General features: G+C 45.9%; 2 protein-coding genes across 2 annotated transcripts in view; both read left to right on the top strand.

The window, feature by feature from the left end:
• Positions 1-377: 377 nt before the first annotated feature.
• LOC133025646 (C-type lectin domain family 4 member M-like) lies at positions 378-7,177 on the top strand. Its single transcript, XM_061092366.1, has 6 exons — positions 378-560; positions 1,355-1,474; positions 4,835-5,011; positions 5,230-5,408; positions 5,503-5,618; positions 6,548-7,177. Exons 1-6 carry the CDS (start codon positions 464-466, stop codon positions 6,708-6,710), a joined length of 852 nt encoding a protein of 283 aa, XP_060948349.1. The 5' UTR covers positions 378-463; the 3' UTR covers positions 6,711-7,177.
• A 7,261-nt stretch (positions 7,178-14,438) lies between these two features.
• gnb3b (guanine nucleotide binding protein (G protein), beta polypeptide 3b) overlaps positions 14,439-19,815 on the top strand; it is a 5,766-nt gene continuing 389 nt past the window's right edge. The window contains exons 1-7 of the mRNA XM_061092358.1: positions 14,439-14,507; positions 14,891-15,036; positions 15,443-15,506; positions 16,089-16,245; positions 16,788-16,854; positions 17,153-17,354; positions 19,667-19,815. The exon at positions 19,667-19,815 is cut by the window's right edge and continues 68 nt beyond it. Of these exons, the coding sequence (XP_060948341.1) occupies positions 14,439-14,507; positions 14,891-15,036; positions 15,443-15,506; positions 16,089-16,245; positions 16,788-16,854; positions 17,153-17,354; positions 19,667-19,815 (854 nt within the window). The remainder of the gene's footprint in view (positions 14,508-14,890; positions 15,037-15,442; positions 15,507-16,088; positions 16,246-16,787; positions 16,855-17,152; positions 17,355-19,666) is intronic.

Here is a 19,815-nt window from a genome sequence, read left to right as displayed (position 1 = left end):
ACCTGAGGAGGACAGCAGCAGCACGGCTACGTCACCACATCTGTTAACATGTGGGGCCTTGAGTTGTACCAGCAAAAGTACCAGGTTATATTATTATATTGATTGTTATTATTATTATATTTATTATTATTATTTTCCTATCTTTTATTATAATTACCATTCTAGGGTCAAGAGAACAGTTCAAACAGTTTAAATCAGACACACATGTGAAAACATCTCCAGGATTATTTTATCTTCAGTTTCATTCACACTGAACCTTTAGATGTTTCCAACCGTTCTTCATCATGATCAGGGCTTTTATTTTGAAACCAAGTCCCGGATGTGCGGTGGCGTCACTCTGTGGCTCTTGACTTTTGGTTCTGGTTATAAATAGAGTTGCTGAAGTTTAGTTTCATCACTGACTCTGGTTCTCCTCTGGTTCTCCTCTGGTTCTCCTCTGGTTCTCCTCTGAAGCTCAGGTGAGATGACGACCTCCCCCCCCGGCTCGGTGGCCCTTGACGGGATCCACTCGCATCTGATCGAGGACGAGGACGAGCAGCACCGCAGGACAGATGTGGAAGGTAAGAATCAGATCCAGATGTTGAGCTTCTTCTCTCCAGCTGCATCACGTCTCCTTCTCTCTCATGTTCACCAAAGAGTGGAGAGAAGTACAGAACTTTCATTTTACATCTACAAGTCTTTTACTCCTTTTTAGTCTTTTATCACTAATATTCCCAGTCTCCTAAAGCCCAACTCAAGATCAACCAATCACAGAGAAGATGAAAAGCAGCAACTCTGTTTTTTAAATGTTATAAACTCGAATGAATAAGGTCAAATAATCCTTATCAGTCCACACATGGGGAAACGTGTCCATAAATCCACACAGACAGCTGACAGACAACAACCGCTACTACTATTATTATTAATAATAATAATAATAATAATAATAATAATAATAATAATAATAATAATTCTGAATCTGTGTATAACCTGGTGATTTCTGCCTCACATGGTTAGAACCTTGAGGTTCACACACGTCCCTGAATCTTAAGACTCTTAAGACAATTAGTGTTGAATTCTTTATACAGAGTTCTACAAGCTATGGAATTGTGTTTTTTCAAAATTCAAAAGGACAGTTAGAGCTCCTCGGATTCCTCCATCGAGATGTGAAAAGATGTGTGATTCTCACTTTTATGATGGCTTAGTGAGATGATCGTAGAGAAGCAGAGGAGTGCTGAGCTGAAGAAGGTCTCGGCTCCTCTGAGGTTCCTCAGACGTCTCTGGTTCTGTGAGGACATCGTGTGAATCAATGAACGAGACTCATCTGCTGTATATTTACTTTGTGGATTATTTGTCCCCCCCCCCCTCCTTTCAGTCTCCCAGGTCAGACTGCCCCCCCGGCCGAGCGGCCCCGGGCCCTACCGCCTCGCCACCATCTGCCTGGCCACGCTCTGCGCCATCATGCTGTTCTCCATGGTCGCCGCGGCTTCACTGGGTGAGTGGACGTCAGGTGATGCTCCTCAGGTGGATGTTCTGGGACTGAGGTGTGAACCGGCTCATGTGTGTTCACACCTCAGAGATCAGGAGAACCCCCGAGTCCCCGAGTTCCAGCTCATGTTCCAGCTCATGTTCCAGCTCATGGTCTAGCTCATGTTCTAGCTCATGTTCCAGCTCATGTTCTAGCTCATGTTGTAGCTCATGTTCTAGCTCATGTTCTAGCTCATGGTCCAGCTCATGTTCCAGCTCATGTTCCAGCTCATGTTCCAGCTCATGTTCTAGCTCATGTTCCAGCTCATGTTCCAGCTCATGTTCCAGCTCATGTTCCAGCTCATGTTCTAGCTCATGTTCCAGCTCATGTTCCAGCTCATGTTCCAGCTCATGTTCCAGCTCATGTTCTAGCTCATGTTCCAGCTCATGTTCCAGCTCATGTTCCAGCTCATGTTCTAGCTCATGTTCCAGCTCATGTTCTAGCTCATGTTCTAGCTCATGTTCCAGCTCATGTTCCAGCTCATGTTCCAGCTCATGTTCCAGCTCATGTTCTAGCTCATGTTCCAGCTCATGTTCTAGCTCATGTTCCAGCTCATGTTCCAGCTCATGTTCTAGCTCATGTTCCAGCTCATGTTCCAGCTCATGTTCCAGCTCATGTTCTAGCTCATGTTCCAGCTCATGTTCCAGCTCATGTTCCAGCTCATGTTCCAGCTCATGTTCTAGCTCATGTTCCAGCTCATGTTCCAGCTCATGTTCTAGCTCATGTTCTAGCTCATGTTCTAGCTCATGTTCTAGCTCATGTTCCAGCTCATGTTCTAGCTCATGTTCTAGCTCATGTTCCAGCTCATGTTCCAGCTCATGTTCTAGCTCATGTTCCAGCTCATGTTCTAGCTCATGTTCCAGCTCATGTTCCAGCTCATGTTCCAGCTCATGTTCTAGCTCATGTTCCAGCTCATGTTCCAGCTCATGTTCCAGCTCATGTTCTAGCTCATGTTCCAGCTCATGTTCCAGCTCATGTTCTAGCTCATGTTCCAGCTCATGTTCTAGCTCATGTTCCAGCTCATGTTCCAGCTCATGTTCCAGCTCATGTTCCAGCTCATGTTCTAGCTCATGTTCCAGCTCATGTTCCAGCTCATGTTCCAGCTCATGTTCTAGCTCATGTTCCAGCTCATGTTCTAGCTCATGTTCTAGCTCATGTTCCAGCTCATGTTCCAGCTCATGTTCCAGCTCATGTTCCAGCTCATGTTCTAGCTCATGTTCCAGCTCATGTTCTAGCTCATGTTCCAGCTCATGTTCCAGCTCATGTTCTAGCTCATGTTCCAGCTCATGTTCCAGCTCATGTTCCAGCTCATGTTCTAGCTCATGTTCCAGCTCATGTTCCAGCTCATGTTCCAGCTCATGTTCCAGCTCATGTTCTAGCTCATGTTCCAGCTCATGTTCCAGCTCATGTTCTAGCTCATGTTCTAGCTCATGTTCTAGCTCATGTTCTAGCTCATGTTCCAGCTCATGTTCTAGCTCATGTTCTAGCTCATGTTCCAGCTCATGTTCCAGCTCATGTTCTAGCTCATGTTCCAGCTCATGTTCTAGCTCATGTTCCAGCTCATGTTCCAGCTCATGTTCCAGCTCATGTTCTAGCTCATGTTCCAGCTCATGTTCCAGCTCATGTTCCAGCTCATGTTCTAGCTCATGTTCCAGCTCATGTTCCAGCTCATGTTCTAGCTCATGTTCCAGCTCATGTTCCAGCTCATGTTCTAGCTCATGTTCCAGCTCATGTTCCAGCTCATGTTCCAGCTCATGTTCCAGCTCATGTTCTAGCTCATGTTCCAGCTCATCTTCCAGCTCATCTTCCAGCTCATGTTCTAGCTCATGTTCCAGCTCATGTTCTAGCTCATGTTCCAGCTCATGTTCCAGCTCATGTTCCAGCTCATGTTCCAGCTCATGTTCTAGCTCATGTTCCAGCTCATGTTCCAGCTCATGTTCCAGCTCATGTTCCAGCTCATGTTCTAGTTCATGTTCCAGCTCATGTTCCAGCTCATGTTCTAGCTCATGTTCCAGTTCATGTTCCAGCTCATGTTCCAGCTCATGTTCCAGCTCATGTTCCAGCTCATGTTCTAGTTCATGTTCTAGCTCATGTTCTAGCTCATGTTCCAGCTCATGTTCCAGCTCATGTTCTAGCTCATGTTCCAGCTCATGTTCTAGCTCATGTTCTATCTCATGTTCTAGCTCATGTTGTAGCTCATGTTCTAGCTCATGTTCCAGCTCATGTTCTAGCTCATGTTCCAGCTCATGTTCTAGCTCATGTTCCAGCTCATGTTCCAGCTCATGGTCCAGCTCATGTTCCAGCTCATGTTCTAGCTCATGTTCCAGCTCATGTTCCAGCTCATGTTCCAGCTCATGTTCCAGCTCATGCTCCAGCTCATGTTCCAGCTCATGTTCCAGCTCATGTTCCAGCTCATGTTCCAGCTCATGTTCTAGCTCATGTTCCAGCTCATGTTCTAGCTCATGTTCCAGCTCATGTTCCAGCTCATGTTCCAGCTCATGTTCTAGCTCATGTTCTAACACATGTTCCAGCTCATGTTCTAGTTCATGTTCTAACACATGTTCCAGCTCATGTTCTAGTTCATGTTCCAGCTCATGTTCCAGCTCATGTTCCAGCTCATGTTCCAGCTCATGTTCTAGCTCATGTTCCAGCTCATGGTCCAGCTCATGTTCTAGCTCATGTTCCAGCTCATGTTCTAGCTCATGTTCTAGCACATGTTCCAGCTCATGTTCTAGCTCATGTTCTAGCTCATGTTCCAGCTCATGTTCCAGCTCATGTTCTAGCTCATGTTCCAGCTCATGTTCCAGCTCATGTTCCAGCTCATGTTCTAGCTCATGTTCCAGCTCATGTTCTAGCTCATGTTCCAGCTCATGTTCCAGCTCATGTTCCAGCTCATGTTCTAGCTCATGTTCCAGCTCATGTTCTAGCTCATGTTGTAGCACATGTTCCAGCTCATGTTCCAGCTCTTCTGATCTCGAGCTGCTCAGATTGGAGGAATTCACAACTGCTGACTTTACACTTTCAGTCCGGAAAAGAGAATCTAGTGGTTGGAGCGTTGCAACACATTTGATGGAATATTAGCCAATAGTGTGTTACAAGGGTTTAGTACACGTGTGCATGTGTGCATGTGTGTGTGTACTTCTTATATTGTGTTCCTCACGTGTTTCTGACGTGTTCCTCACGTGTTTCTGACGTGTTCCTCACGTGTTCCTCACGTGTTCCTCCCGTGTTCCTCACGTGTTCCTCACGTGTTCCTGAAAGATTTTAAAGGTCATATTTGGGCTGCAGATGAATTCCCTCTCTTCTTTCTGGTCCATGGTCCCACAGGTAGAAACAAACCTCAGGAGGGCGGTGAGGTCGCCCCCGAGCCACAGAAGCAGACGCAGGAGATGGACATGGCGACTGTGACGGCCACCATCAGCCGTCTGCTGCAGGAGAAGAAGCAGCTGCAGGTGCAGATCGACGAGCTGCTGGTCAAGCTGGCCGTCATGATGGCCACTAAGGGTACAAACCTTTTAAATGGACGTGTATTTGACTCAGAGATCGAATGAATCTTACTGACACGTTTTCTAATTTAATGAATTAATGAGTAATGACGATACAAGTCAATTGTTTCAGGTTCTTGGTCCTGGTAGGTTCTTCGTTGTCTGGAGACGTCATGAAACTGTCGGACAAGAAGACCGAATGAATCCCAGTGTGTTTGCGTCTGTGTCCTTCTTCAGCTCCTGAACCCGAGCCCACCGAGCCGGCGCCCCCCCCCATCGTCTGCCCCCGCGGGTGGCATCTCTTCAACGACAGCTGTTACCTCATCCCCGTTCTGAAGAGGAATTGGCGTGATAGTCAGAAGTACTGCGAGATCCAAGGCGCTCACCTGGCCTTCATCCACTCGGCCGAGGAGCAGGTTGGTCACAGCACATCAGCTGCTGTTAGAACACGAACACAACATCAACTGTGAATCACTGACGAACCTGTCGAATACGCTTGTTCCTCCTCAGACGTTCCTGTGGGATCTCCTGCCCAGAGGCCACTGGAACGCCTTCTGGTTCGGGATCACTGACCAGGAGACGGAGGATGAGTGGAAATGGGTGGACGGGTCTCCGCTGGTCGGAGGGTAGGTTCCTGGATCCAGCAGCTTGTGATTGACTCAGTGACTTGGTGGCTGTGGTTGTTCAGAGGATTCTTCTCCTCTGAACAACGTGCTGCTGGAGCTTCTTGTTGCATTCGTCCAAAGAACTTAGAACTTTGTGGATTTCTCTGAATTTCTGTATCTGAGTTTTTCCTCAAAGTGAGTCCTCTGAGGTTCTGGCCTTGACACAGAAACTCTATCTCTAGCTGGTTTAAAAAAAACAACCTTGTTTACAGAACTCTTCAACCTCGTGTTGCAACGACACAAGAACCATTTCAACCGAGAGTCCGTCACTTTGAAACCCTTCTTTCCATTTTCACGGGAATCCACTGAAATTACAACTAGAATGTTGTTTTATTATTATTTGATACAAGTTAACTGTGATAAACAAAAGGGCCTGAAGAGCAAAGAGGAGCAGAAGGAAGAAGAGACTTCAGAAGGAGCGTTGAAAGAGATTTAAGACAAATTTACCAGAATCTGTGACCATTTAAAAAAAGACTGAACTTTTGCCCCAAACTGTTTATCCGGCTCCAGTTTATCTGAGACACACAAACACGACTGACCCACGGACCCTGTTAAACATTGACTGGTCACAGAGCTGCAGATCTGTTACAGAGCTACAGATGTTAGAGAACAGCTGGAGGGAGGCAGCTGACCTCCGACCTCTGATATCTTCTGTTTTCTCTCCTCTGTGTTTACTTGATCTCTTGTCCTCCCTCTTGTGGCCTCTCGTTCCTTCTCTTCCTCTTTGTCCTGACTCGGCTGTTTCACAATGATTTAACATTTACTCCAATATTGTATCTTTATTCATTTCTGTGCAACTTTTTATAATTTAAATCGAAACTTTATAATTCCACAGTAAAGAGTAATAATGTTTATGGATGAAGTGACTGTGTTGTGTGTCCTCGCTCCAGTTTCTGGGGGGAGGGTGAACCCAACAACCACAACAACGAGGACTGCGGCTACATGATCAAGACGGAGGTGCTGGAGCGAGTGGCCGTGAGCAGCTGGTACGACGCCCCCTGCCACATGAACCTGCCGTTCATCTGTGAGAAGGAGATGGGCGTTCCACACTGAGGCGGCTCGTCAGGGTTTCACAAACACCTGCAGCAAAAGATTTCTTACTTTCTTAATTCTCTTTCAAAACCTCAACTTTTAATTCACGTTATTTTGATATGAAAACATTCCGATGTTGATTTTGCCTGAAACAATGGACTTTAATTAAAAGTGTGGCTGAAGAGGAAATGTGAAGCAGTTGAGTCTAAAATGTCAGCAGGTAGTTAGAAGTTAAACTAGTAAAGTAATCAAATGATTTTACTAGTTTGTGAAACAAAGGACGTCATTTTCCACTTCTGCAGGAACTGTGCCTAAAATCATCACCACCATCAACATGCTTGTGTTTAAAGGTTTAAGGCTTAATGTCAAAATCAATTTGTTTTCTCATGTTTATTTGCTAGTTTCATAAAAACGTGGCCACTAACTGTGAATGTAATCGTCGAACAAATACTGAAATACTGAGAAATAAATCAATACTGAAAGATAAACTATCCTCTAATCTTTTAATGGATGAAAAACACAACCTTGCTCAACATGATAGTTGACTGTTGTCTGTAATGTTGTTGTTGGCCAGCAGGTGGCGCTGCTCCACCAAGCAACCTTTAGTCAAAATAGAGATTCCAGATTTCCTGCTGCTGCAGTTGTAGACCTTTCAAAGTAAAAGCATATTCAACCCTAACACATTCATTTACATTTATTCATCATGTGAATTATTTAGTTTTTTGAAAAGTTTAAATCAGGGTTTTAAGCAAAGTTAATATGTGTTAATGAGTTTAAAGAGTTCATCTTCTAATTAACTACATGAAACACGATGCAGGATTATAATTAGACACAATCTATCTGTGTTTATTTGTAATCTGAGTATTTCTACTTTGCACAAATCTACTTTCTTCAGGGTTTTTATCAAACAGAAAACACAGAATCAGAAACAACTTCTTCACACGTTCCAGAGACGTCTGGTCGGTTCCTCTCTGATCTGCTGGACCCTCGTTCCACAGCTTCTCCTCCACTTCCTGCTGCTTCACTGACCCAACAAGTCAAAGGTAGAGAAGGGGGGGGTTGTTCTGCTGATTCCCTCCTGAGCTCGTTACCACAGGGAGTTATCAGGAAGCCAGCTAGCCCTCTTCTGTCACACTTCATTAGGATTACAGGCCCAGGACTTACCCGGAGGAGGAAGGAGAAACTCCCGGCTCGGTACTCGCTCGCTGTCATAACGTCCTGAACCCTGAGGAACCAGATCTCAGAGGAGAACTCCAGGTGATCGCTGAGGAACCAGATCTCAGAGGAGAACTCCAGGTGATCGCTGAGGAACCAGATCTCAGAGGAGAACTCCAGGTGATCGCTGAGGAACCAGATCTCAGAGGAGAACTCCAGGTGATCGCTGGAGAAGAGTCGCTGAGTCATTAAAAACCATCTGCTGTACTTGCGCCTCTTTCTTTCATGTGTGTTTTCACCAGAATATTAAATCATGTTCACCCAATATTTAGATTCATAGACTGACTTGTTTTGTGCTTCATTCTAAAGCAGCTTATTCTGTCTACATATTCTTACACTCATAGTATATTATATTACCTATTGTATAGTCAAATACTTATATTCATACCTCTACTATATATCATATATTATATCATACTCTGTATATTCTTTGTATACATAAGTCTATATACACATATTTATACATGTGTACATGTTATAATTATTATTATTATATTACTATTACTATTATTATTATTATTATTATTATTATTATTATTATTATTATTATTATTATTATATATACTGTTGCTGCCATTATACAATATACTGCTATTATATTGGTATAATTAGTATACTATATATACTGTACTATTTTTATATACTGTCTAACAATAACATTACCATCATATCATCAGTACTATTACCATCATCTTGCCACTGCACCTTATCTACCTATTTATCTTGTGTTTCTGTTTTTATTCTTTCTACCTCAATATTTTTTATTTTATTCTATTGTATTTTATTGTATTCAAATATACCGGCTGCTATGACGACTTAATTTCCCTTCGGGGATGAATAAAGTAATCTATCTATCTATCTATCTGTCCATCCATCCATCCATCCATCCATCCATCCATCCATCCATCCATCCATCCATCCATCCATCCATCCATCCATCCATCCATCCATCCATCCATCCATCCATCCATCCATCCATCCATCCATCTATCTATCTATCTTCACCGTCTTAATACCACAAAGACTTAAATTACTTGATCTGGGAAGTTTGACTCACAGAATTGCTTATTTACTTATTAATCGTCCTGGTAGAAAAATAAATATGATTTTGTTTAATAATAATAATTGTGTAATACTGTTGTAAGGCGACCTCTAGTGGTTGAGGTTAGGGGATGTTAGTTAAAGAGCCGGATGAAACGAAAAGTCAGCGTTGTTTCTTTTATTCATATATTTGTTAAGGTAACCATGGCGACAGAGGTCTGGTTTATCTGACAAGTGTAAACTCATAGAGACAAACGTCCTCTATGGTCGTGCTGGTTGAAGGACGTGTTTCTACGTCTCCAGCTCAGCTAACCCTACTGCAATGTTGTTTTATTCAACACATTTCCAGTCCAGTAGGTGGCGCTCTCTCTCGGATCGGTTGCTAAAAAGAGAAGAGGAAGAACGTGGACGCTGGTTTTGATGAAGAAAAGAACAGAGGCCAACTTCTTGAATTCATTGCATTTGATAAAAAGGTCTATTGCGCATTACCGCCACCTACTGGAATGGAATTGAACGGCAGCTCAATGCGGACCTTCATGTACGTGTGATCGGAACAAGAGGACCGAGTGTGGTCGACCCTCGTGACCGAGCAGAAAACGTTAAGGACGTGGGCACCGTGGATCGAACCCAGACTTGAGCAGCGCCACCTGCAGGGCAGATGACAACTGAAATTTAAACCTGTTCAAAAGAGACATTCCAGTCTTTTCTCTGAGGTTTATATTGATCCAATAATCCAGCTCCTACAAATCAGCAAATCAGTCAGAGAGAACATGTGTATTGGATCTTCTTGTATGACTGAGCGTGAGCAGGAGGTGGTTCAGTGCCTTGCTCCAGGGCGCTACTGGACCGTGGAGGCGTGTCACCTGTGAGCGTTGGACCAGCACACGGACCCGACAGGTCTCACCAGGCTCTGGAACGCATGATGTCACCGAGGCCTGAGCCAAAACCTGCTGCTAAAACCAGAGAGGCTTACGCTGAAAGTCGCGGCTGCAGGCGTCCGTCAAACACCAGCGATGATCTCAGCAGGAGGGGGCGGAGCCAGAGCTTAGAGCTTGAAACCAGGCAGCGTTACCTGAGCAGCCGAACATCTGCCAGCTGTCTGAACATCTGGACAGAGGGACGAGTCCTCTGTCCTCATGTCCTATGCAGATATATATTTAGATGTATATATTTTATTTTCTATTTTAAATTTTTGATATTCTATTTCATTGTTATTCTATTTTATTCTTTTTTATTCTATTTTATACTATTTCTATTTTATTTTTTTTTAAATTTTTTTTTGGGTTGAAATTACTGAGCATTGCTTAAAGAGAGTGTGTGACCCAAGCATTTCATTGACAGTGACTACTTCATGTTATCTCTGTTTATTTGACAATAAAAAATCTTGAATCTTGAATCTTGAGATGGATGGAGACGGAACTCTGGGTGAAGAGGGTGTCGAGTGACCTTTGACCTCTTATTCCTCGTTTACAACGATTTAACGGGTCTACGCAGGGTTTTGAAACGACCTCTTTCCCTTTGCCAGTAGAGGAGTTTCTGTTTCCCCCCCCCCCCCCCGTGAGTCATCTGACACAGGAGTGAATAAACCAATGAACCCACTCACGTTGCAGCCTGAAGAGAAGTGAGTGAAGCTTTGACCGGTGGACAAGAGGCTGGAAACGAAGCCTAAATATCCCAAACTGAATTATGAGGATTTATCTATCTATAACCTGTACTGCTGCCAGCCACCAGGGGGCGATTAGGACGCTTTGGCTCCAGCTTTGGAAGCTGACATGTCGTCCATCTCTCTTCAGTCTTTGTTCTATCGTTATAATTCTGATTATTAAAGCTCTTCATTGATCATTTGAAAACACGTCTTGCTCCTCTGATTGACATCATGTCTGAGTGGAGGTCCCCACCTTTCATAGAAGAAGAGGGCAGATTATGGGATGTCGGGGGGGTGGGGGGGGCTGGGGATGATCTCTCATCGTCGACCAATCCCTGCTCCGCCTGGTGTCGTCACTCATGTGCTGTGTCACTCTTCTCCTCCTGTTCCTCCTCCTGTTCCTCCTCTTGTTTCTCCTCCTCTCTCCAGATCTGGAGGAACTATCATCTCCAAACCTTCCACAATAAGATCTCATACTTCACCTCCATCTTTTCACCTCTTGTGTTCTGCAGCTGATGGTCACGTGCGTCCGTCCCCGGTTCACTCGGAGGCAGAACTCACTGCATCCTGATTCTTGATCCACTTTCCATCTCGGCCCTCGGCGTGTTTCAGGTGTGACGCACGTTTCGGCTGAACCGCTCTAATGCTCTAACGAGATTGGCCGTCCCCGGATATCCCATTAGACCCTGATTAACTGGGCTCAGCTCATTAGCTCTGACAAACCAATTCACCTCTGTCAACCTCAGACGCTCCAGCCCGGCTGCTGCTGCGTCCAGACGAGGGAACATGTGCTGCGATGCAACCAATCAGGCGCCAGCTCACCTGCAGGAACAGAAGGAAACGCAATCACTGCAGATTCCTCTCAAACCAACGAAGCCTCATTTATCTGTATTCAAACGTTTCATTTGCATCTTAAACTCACTAAGCCTCAATAAAACAAGACAGATTTGTATTCTTTTATATTTAGTTCCCATGTTTCTGTCTGTCCCTCACACGTTCACTGTCTTATATTCTCACATTTCATCTCCACCTGTTCCCTTTCTCCTCCGGCCTCCTTCTTTCATTCTTCACCTGCTCTTGTCTTTTGACCTCATAACCTGATTTTCTTTCTCCAATCGGTTTACCTGCCTCCTCTCTCCCCGTCTCTCTCCTCCCTCTCTCTCCCTCTCCCCGTCTCTCTCTCTCTCTCTCTCTCTCCCTCTCTCTCTCTCTCTCTCTCTCTCTCTCTCTCTCTCTCTCTCTCTCTCTCTCTCCTTGCCTCTCTATTTCCATCTTTGAGCTTTATCCCTTCATCCCTTATCTCCTTCATCCCCTCCAATCCTCATCTGCTCTTCGCTCTGGAGGAAGGGAGACAGAAAGAGAGAGTTTTGACCAGCAGAAGCTACGAGAGCATCGGAGGAGCCAGTGAGCAGGTGGTGCACCCTGGGATTGTGGGATCTAAAAAGCATTGAAGGGGGAACCCGGAGCCGGAGGAGTCTGGGACCAGGTTGAGAGGAACAGGAGGAACCACGTTGTGAGTGGAAAAGGTGAGTTTCTCCTTTTTCTCTTGTTCTTCTCTTCCGGAGCTTCCTCTGCACTCGGGATCATTTGGTTGAAACACTGAGTTGCATCTTTTCTTTGTTAACGGAAAGAGTTCAAAGAAAGAGAGTGAGTTTTTTCTTGTTGTGAGATTTCAAAACCAGCAGGAGGATTTTTACTTCAATGTGCAAAACGGCAATTTATGAATAACTTATGTAGAATCTTCTGCCTGCAAACAACTAATTGTATTTGCTGTGATTTTGCAGAAACACACTTTTTCCTCCTTCACTCTTGAGTTGTTTCAGAGAAGGCAGCTTCCCTCTTGCACACAGACTCTGCTTAAGTCTCTAAATATTGAAACACTGGTTCCTTGCATGCGATAGAACGATTGATGGGTCCTGTCCGAGGCTGTCATGACTCCTTTAACCCTCTGAAGGTGATCTTTGGATAGTAGGGAAGCTGCTAAAGAGGATTGGAGCTTCCGGTGCAGCAGCAGTAAGCTGCAGCCTGATCTTTCACATGAGGCCGAACCTCCAGCAGCTTCATGGCAGTTTGCCTCCAGAGTTTCCAAAGCTGCTACTGCAAAGTTTCTAGCGAGGGAAAACTTCAAGACATGTTTCAGCTTTGGGAAAACCCTTTTCACAGTGAGATGTTCATGGAGATGTAGAGGCCTCATCATCATTTCCCATCACATGAGAGAAGGGGACGGTGGAGGAGGAGCTCCCTGACGTTTGGAGCGTCCACACCCTCCCTCTCCCTCTGATCCCGAGGTAAAGAGCAGTCAGTAATCGGATGACAGGAGATTTGAGCGGTAAAGCTTCCCTCAAGATCTCCTGCAGGGATTTAAAGGCCTGAAGCAGCCCGTCCCAAACCTCCATCCGCACCCCTGGCCCTCCTGTATCCTCCACCCTCCACCCTCCACCCTGCACCATGCAGCCTGCCCCCTGAACCCTTGACCCTTGACCCTGCCACAGGTTCCTGCACGAAGGCCACATCCTAAACCTTCACCTGTGCTCTGGATCCTGTGCAGCCTCAAGTTTCCCCTCTCAAAGATTCCTTCTAATCAAGCATCACGCATCAAGTGTATAAGCAGCTCAAACTCCAAAATTAAGTATTTTAAAACGATATCAAATCACGTCCTGCAAAGGTTTGTAATGTTTTCCCCGACTTGTTTCCATGTTGCATCTCGTATTCGTGTTGCAACGGGATTTTAAACAACAGGTGGTTGAAGCTCCTTGTTCTCTTCTTTGCATTTTTTCCATCGTGCATCTTTGATAAAGGAACCTGGTTCTGTCTGAACATCACGTGACGCCCGGTGAACTCTCCTGATTACCGTCGATTAGCATTAAACAAAGTTCCTTGGCAATGGGCAGAGTTGTGCTGGCAGGTAATTGGTGTTAAATTGGTCCGACGTCAGCATCCTCTTACTGAGCATTAGGCCCATTCAGCGACAGCACGCAGGGAAACCAACCAACAGGTGGAAGGACAACGGAAGCTTCTGACAAGCTGCTGCTTCACTTTGACCTTGTACAAATATTTAGGATAAAATAGTTTACACCAAGAATAACGTTTAACAAATAACAATAAGGCTTCGTACAGCCGACACCGAAGATGATCGTGCAACACCTTGAATGAAAGAACACGAGACAGTTCATGGAAACTAAAAGAGGTTTTGGATTTTCTGATTATTTTAATGTTTATTGAGCATAAAAACTCAGCAGCGTTCAGAAATGTACAGATAACGTCCAGGGACTCTTACACTGCCCATATTTTAAACTTATACGATAAAGTATTGATTAGCTTTAGCTTCCTTTGTCACTTCCTTCCTTTCTTCTTTCCTAACTTCTTCCCTTTCTCATTTCCTGTAGCTTAATTCCTTTCCTGCATCCGTCCAATTCATCCAATTCACTTCCTGTCCATGCAGAGCGTCTCATCCCTCCATCTCCTCCCTTCACACCTTCACGTCACACCAGTTTCAGAGCTAACAGTGTTACAACCCTGCAGGATTACAGGCGTCAGGTACGTGTCTAATCTTTGCCCGAGACACGATGTCAGTGAGCGATCAGGATCAAGGTGTCAGGGTCACTGATGTTCAGAGCTGATCTCAGGGTGGAGTCGTGTCCTGTCAGGGTCGCACACGAGGACTCAAGTCGTCTTAAAGACAAACTGGAACAACACACATCCCTGGGACCCGTCCAACCTCCTGTTGGTGCAGAGACTGTCCACCAGGGGCGCCAATTAACCGATCGTTTCCTCCATTTCCATCTTTTCTCTCATTCTAGATTCGCAGCTTCGTTTTCCGTCAGTAACATCCCTTAGCAACCGTCGCCATGGCAGCTGAGAAAGCTGAAATGGATGCCCTAAAGAAGGAGTGCGATGGCCTCCGTACACAGATTGAGGTGAGCGCCTCCTGCAGGTGAAACGTTACATCCCCGATTCGGGTTATTAACAGATATGAAGGCGTCAAGAGGCCTGATCACAGGAAACAGGAGTTCAATGTTAAAACTGTTGAATGTTCCACCAAGAACAAAACATCAATGAATCAATCACAATGTATTTGTACATCACTTTCCATACGACGAATGTAACACAAAGTGGTAAATTAAGATAAATAATACAACTACACACTCATCTGCCCCATCTGGCTCAGAACAATACTAACAGGAAGTGAAGTAAAGTTAAGATGAATCTATATTAGGCAACAAGGAAACTTAAAGACACGTAAACAAAGATAGAATAATAAAACTCAAACAGAAAGTTAAACTTCCTCTCCCCCCCCCAGGCGGCCCGTAAGGCTGTGAACGATGGCAGCATGAGCGCAGCAGCAGGGGGCGTCGACTCCGTGGGCCGAATCCAGCTGAAGCTCAGGAAGACGCTCAAGGGTCACCTGGCCAAAATCTACTCCATGCACTGGTCAGCTGACTCCAGGTGAGGAGGGGCCGCCATCTTGTGCCCGGGTCGTCTCAGCTGTCGATCACGACGCCGCGGCTCCGTTTCATATCAGCAAATAACACATTAAAACCAAACTGATCAGAAACACTCGATCAAAAGACAGATTTTTTGAGTTTGGTCCCATCTGCTAGCATGGAGGAGCCGCGGTTTATGACCTGTACTGCAGCCAGCCACCAGGGGGCGAACCAGAACTCTTAGCTTTACTCTTATGGAGCTAAAAGTAAAGCGCGATGAATTAGCTTTACTTTTAAGCTAACTCATCAAATGATGTTCGAGGAGTTTCCCAATCGGAGCCTTGTTGTTGTTGTTGTTGTTGTTTTGTTAAATCTACGTTTAACATTTCAAAGTGTGAATATTTGATGAGTCTGGTTTCCTGTCGCAGGTCAATGGTCAGCGCCTCACAGGACGGGAAGCTGCTGGTCTGGGACACCTTCACCGGCAACAAGGTGAATCATCACGTCTCAGAGAAAACGTTTCTATATCGTATTAAAAAAATCTGTTTATCACACAAAGTACAACTGGTCCCCACAAAGTGTGCAAAACAAACAGTGATGACAAAGCTTCCGAATGATGTCATGCTACCACATATTGAAGAGTTGTTATATTCCATCTTTAATTTTAAAAGTTTAGTCTGAAGTTTAGAAGTTCTACGTTTGAATTCTTTAAATGCAAGATTGAGATCTTGGATTGAAAAGGTTTAATTAAGAATTTTTAATTTAAAGTTGGAGTTTTCAAGTTTCCAGATATTACTTTATAGTTCTTAAACATCACTGGTGCAACAATCCGTCTTGATGTTGAACTTCATGGTTTAACTGAGTTACTGGTGACATCACTGGTGACATCACTGGTTGGTGACATCACTGGTTGGACTGGTGAACTGTCCCCAGCTTCTCATCCTCCAACAATCGTTTTCAACCTGTCAGGAATCAAACTTATATTATTGAACGATTTTAAAGTTGTTCTTTGTGTTTAATGTTGTTAACCCGTATGAGAGAGTTAACGAGCTGAGCTGGTTCCCCCCCCCGCAGCTGATCGCCGTCCCTCTGAAGTCGGCCTGGGTGATGAGCGTGGCGTTCGCCCCCTCTGGGAACCTGGTGGCCAGCGGCGGTCTGGACAACCTCTGCACAGTCGTCAACATCAAGGCCGCCAGCCCCAAGACCCTCAGGGAGCTGGACGCACACACAGGTGAGGAAGACGAGGCTGACGAGGGACGGACGGATCAGAATCAGAATCAGAAACGTTCACACATACAAGGAATTTGCTCTGGTTATTGGTGCAAACAATGAACATAGAAACATAAAAACACAATAAATACAACATGCATAGAGAGCAATAAAAAATAGGAAACCAGTATATATTTACTCACTGTTTACTTCTAATTTACTCACTTTTTACCAATATTTATACAAAGTAACATTTATTTTGAGATAAACATTTCTGAATAAAAATATATAAAAAATATAAAAAGTGAAGTAAAAAGTGAAATGCTAAATGCAAAACAGTGAACAGTGTCATATTGCAATATGCAATGTAATGCAGTATAATATAATATGATATGATATAATGTGTTAATTTAACACATCCTAGAGGTGTGGGGGTGGAATAAAGACACTGACTAAAGGCTAACCTGTCTCCTCCTCCTCCTCCTCCTCCTCCTCCTCCTCCTCCTCCTCCTCCTCCTCCTCCTCCTCCTCCTCCTCCTCCTCCTCCTCCTCCTCCTCCCCCAGGTTACCTGTCCTGCTGCCGTTTCCTCAGCGACTCTGACATCCTGACGGCCTCCGGTGACACCACCTGGTGAGTTCGTCCTTTTGCTTTTCGCCACCGGACGATAAACTTTGTGAATTTATTTTATTCGTCCGATCTACACACACATGTTAACACACATGTTAAGAGCGTCTGGTGAGATACATGTTGAACCAGGAACAAAGAAAACCAGTCACAGTTACACATCGTGCAGAAGAGACTCACTCAAAACTAGAATGTTTAAATGAAGGAAACACATGTGAACAGTGAGAGTTAGAGCTGATCTGGAACCAGACCCAACCCAGTGTCTCCTGCCTGTCCTCCTCCTCCCCCCCCGCCCGGCCCTCAGCTGCCTGTGGGACCTGGAGACCGGGAAGCAGAAGACCATCTTCACCAACCACATCGGGGACTGCATGTCGCTGGCTCTGTCCCCCGACAACAACACCTTCATCTCCGGAGCCTGCGACTCCCTGGCCAAGCTGTGGGACCTGAGGGAAGGGACCTGCAAGCAGACCTTCAGTGGACACACCAGCGACATCAACGCCATCCAGGTGAGGACACACACACACACACACACACACACCACACACACACCACACACACACACAGACACACACACACAAACAACACACACTCACACACACACAGCTGATCAGAGAGCAGCTTTAACTTCAACAACTCATCCTGTCCTACTGGCGTCTGTGGACGTGAACAGAGATGTCGTCAAGTTAGCAACACAACAACAGAACAACTAAAAGGGGCGTCTGGGGTGTTGTCCTCTTCCTCTTCCTCTTCCTCTTCCTCTTCCTCTTCCTCTTCTGCCTCTTCATTTCCTTCTTCTTCTTCTACTGTATAATTCTGTCTCTACTTCCTGTGATTGGTCTAAAACTCCAAACTTTCCAACAAAGTGTTTTCACTCTGGATCAGAACCTGGTTCAGTTTGATCCGGACCCAGAACTCCTCTTCTGCTCTGAGGAACCGTTCACACCTGATGTTCAGAGCTTCACACTGAACTGAAGAGTCTGAAGCTCTGAACCGAACCAGGTGTGAACGAGTCCTGAGTCTGAAGCTCTGAACCACACCAGGGTGAACGAGTCCTGAGTCTGAAGCTCTGAACCACACCAGGGTGAACGAGTCCTGAGTCTGAAGCTCTGAACCCAACCAGGTGTGAACGAGTCCTGAGTCTGAAGCTCTGAACCACACCAGGGTGAACGAGTCCTGAGTCTGAAGCTCTGAACCGAACCAGGTGTGAACGAGTCCTGAGTCTGAAGCTCTGGACCGAACCAGGTGTGAACGAGTCCTGAGTCTGAAGCTCTGAACCACACCAGGTGTGAACGAGTCCTGAGTCTGAAGCTCTGAACCACACCAGGTGTGAACGAGTCCTGAGTCTGAAGCTCTGGACCGAACCAGGTGTGAACGAGTCCTGAGTCTGAAGCTCTGAACCCAACCAGGTGTGAACGAGTCCTGAGTCTGAAGCTCTGAACCACACCAGGTGTGAACGAGTCCTGAGTCTGAAGCTCTGAACCCAACCAGGTGTGAACGAGTCCTGAGTCTGAAGCTCTGAACCGAACCAGGTGTGAACGAGTCCTGAGTCTGAAGCTCTGAACCACACCAGGTGTGAACGAGTCCTGAGTCTGAAGCTCTGAACCACACCAGGTGTGAACGAGTCCTGAGTCTGAAGCTCTGAACCACACCAGGTGTGAACGAGTCCTGAGTCTGAAGCTCTGAATCACACCAGGTGTGAACGAGTCCTGAGTCTGAAGCTCTGAACCACACCAGGTGTGAACGAGTCCTGAGTCTGAAGCTCTGAACCAAACCAGGTGTGAACGAGTCCTGAGTCTGAAGCTCTGAACCACACCAGGGGTGAACGAGTCCTGAGTCTGAAGCTCTGAACCACACCAGGTGTGAACGAGTCCTGAGTCTGAAGCTCTGAACCACACCAGGTGTGAACGAGTCCTGAGTCTGAAGCTCTGAACCGAACCAGGTGTGAACGAGTCCTGAGTCTGAAGCTCTGAACTGAACCAGGTGTGAACGAGTCCTGAGTCTGAAGCTCTGAACCACACCAGGTGTGAACGAGTCCTGAGTCTGAAGCTCTGAACCACACCAGGTGTGAACGAGTCCTGAGTCTGAAGCTCTGAACCGAACCAGGTGTGAACGAGTCCTGAGTCTGAAGCTCTGAACTGAACCAGGTGTGAACGAGTCCTGAGTCTGAAGCTCTGAACCACACCAGGTGTGAACGAGTCCTGAGTCTGAAGCTCTGAACCACACCAGGTGTGAACGAGTCCTGAGTCTGAAGCTCTGAACCACACCAGGGGTGAACGAGTCCTGAGTCTGAAGCTCTGAACCGAACCAGGGGTGAACGAGTCCTGAGTCTGAAGCTCTGAACCAAACCAGGTGTGAACGAGTCCTGAGTCTGAAGCTCTGAACCAAACCAGGTGTGAACGAGTCCTGAGTCTGAAGCTCTGAACCACACCACGGGTGAACGAGTCCTGAGTCTGAAGCTCTGAACCACACCAGGTGTGAACGAGTCCTAAGTCTGAAGCTCTGAACCACACCAGGGGTGAACGAGTCCTGAGTCTGAAGCTCTGAACCACACCAGGTGTGAACGAGTCCTGAGTCTGAAGCTCTGAAGCGAACCAGGTGTGAACGAGTCCTGAGTCTGAAGCCGGTCGACTTGTGTTTTAAACTTTCTATTGTTTGCTCGTGGTTCAAACACAACTCAGGTGAATCAGTCTGAGAGACGATGGAAACTCGAACCCTTGTATTTCGTGTCCGGTGGCATCAGCAGCAGATCGCGTATCACATGATGATCAGTTATAACCAAACAGATCCTTTCTTCTCCTCCTCCTCCCTCGCTCCTCAGTTCTTCCCCAATGGAAACAACATCGTCACTGGCTCCGACGACTGCTCCTGCAAGATGTACGACCTGCGCTCCGACCAGGAGGTGATCAACTACCAGGACGGCAGCCTGAACGCCGGCGTCACGTCCGTGGCTCTGTCCAACTCCGGCCG

The sequence above is a fragment of the Limanda limanda genome, chromosome 19, assembly GCF_963576545.1.
Source record: "Limanda limanda chromosome 19, fLimLim1.1, whole genome shotgun sequence".
Taxonomy (NCBI): domain Eukaryota; kingdom Metazoa; phylum Chordata; class Actinopteri; order Pleuronectiformes; family Pleuronectidae; genus Limanda; species Limanda limanda.
Note: the sequence above shows the minus strand (reverse complement) of the source record. Positions and strands in the feature narration are given on the sequence as shown.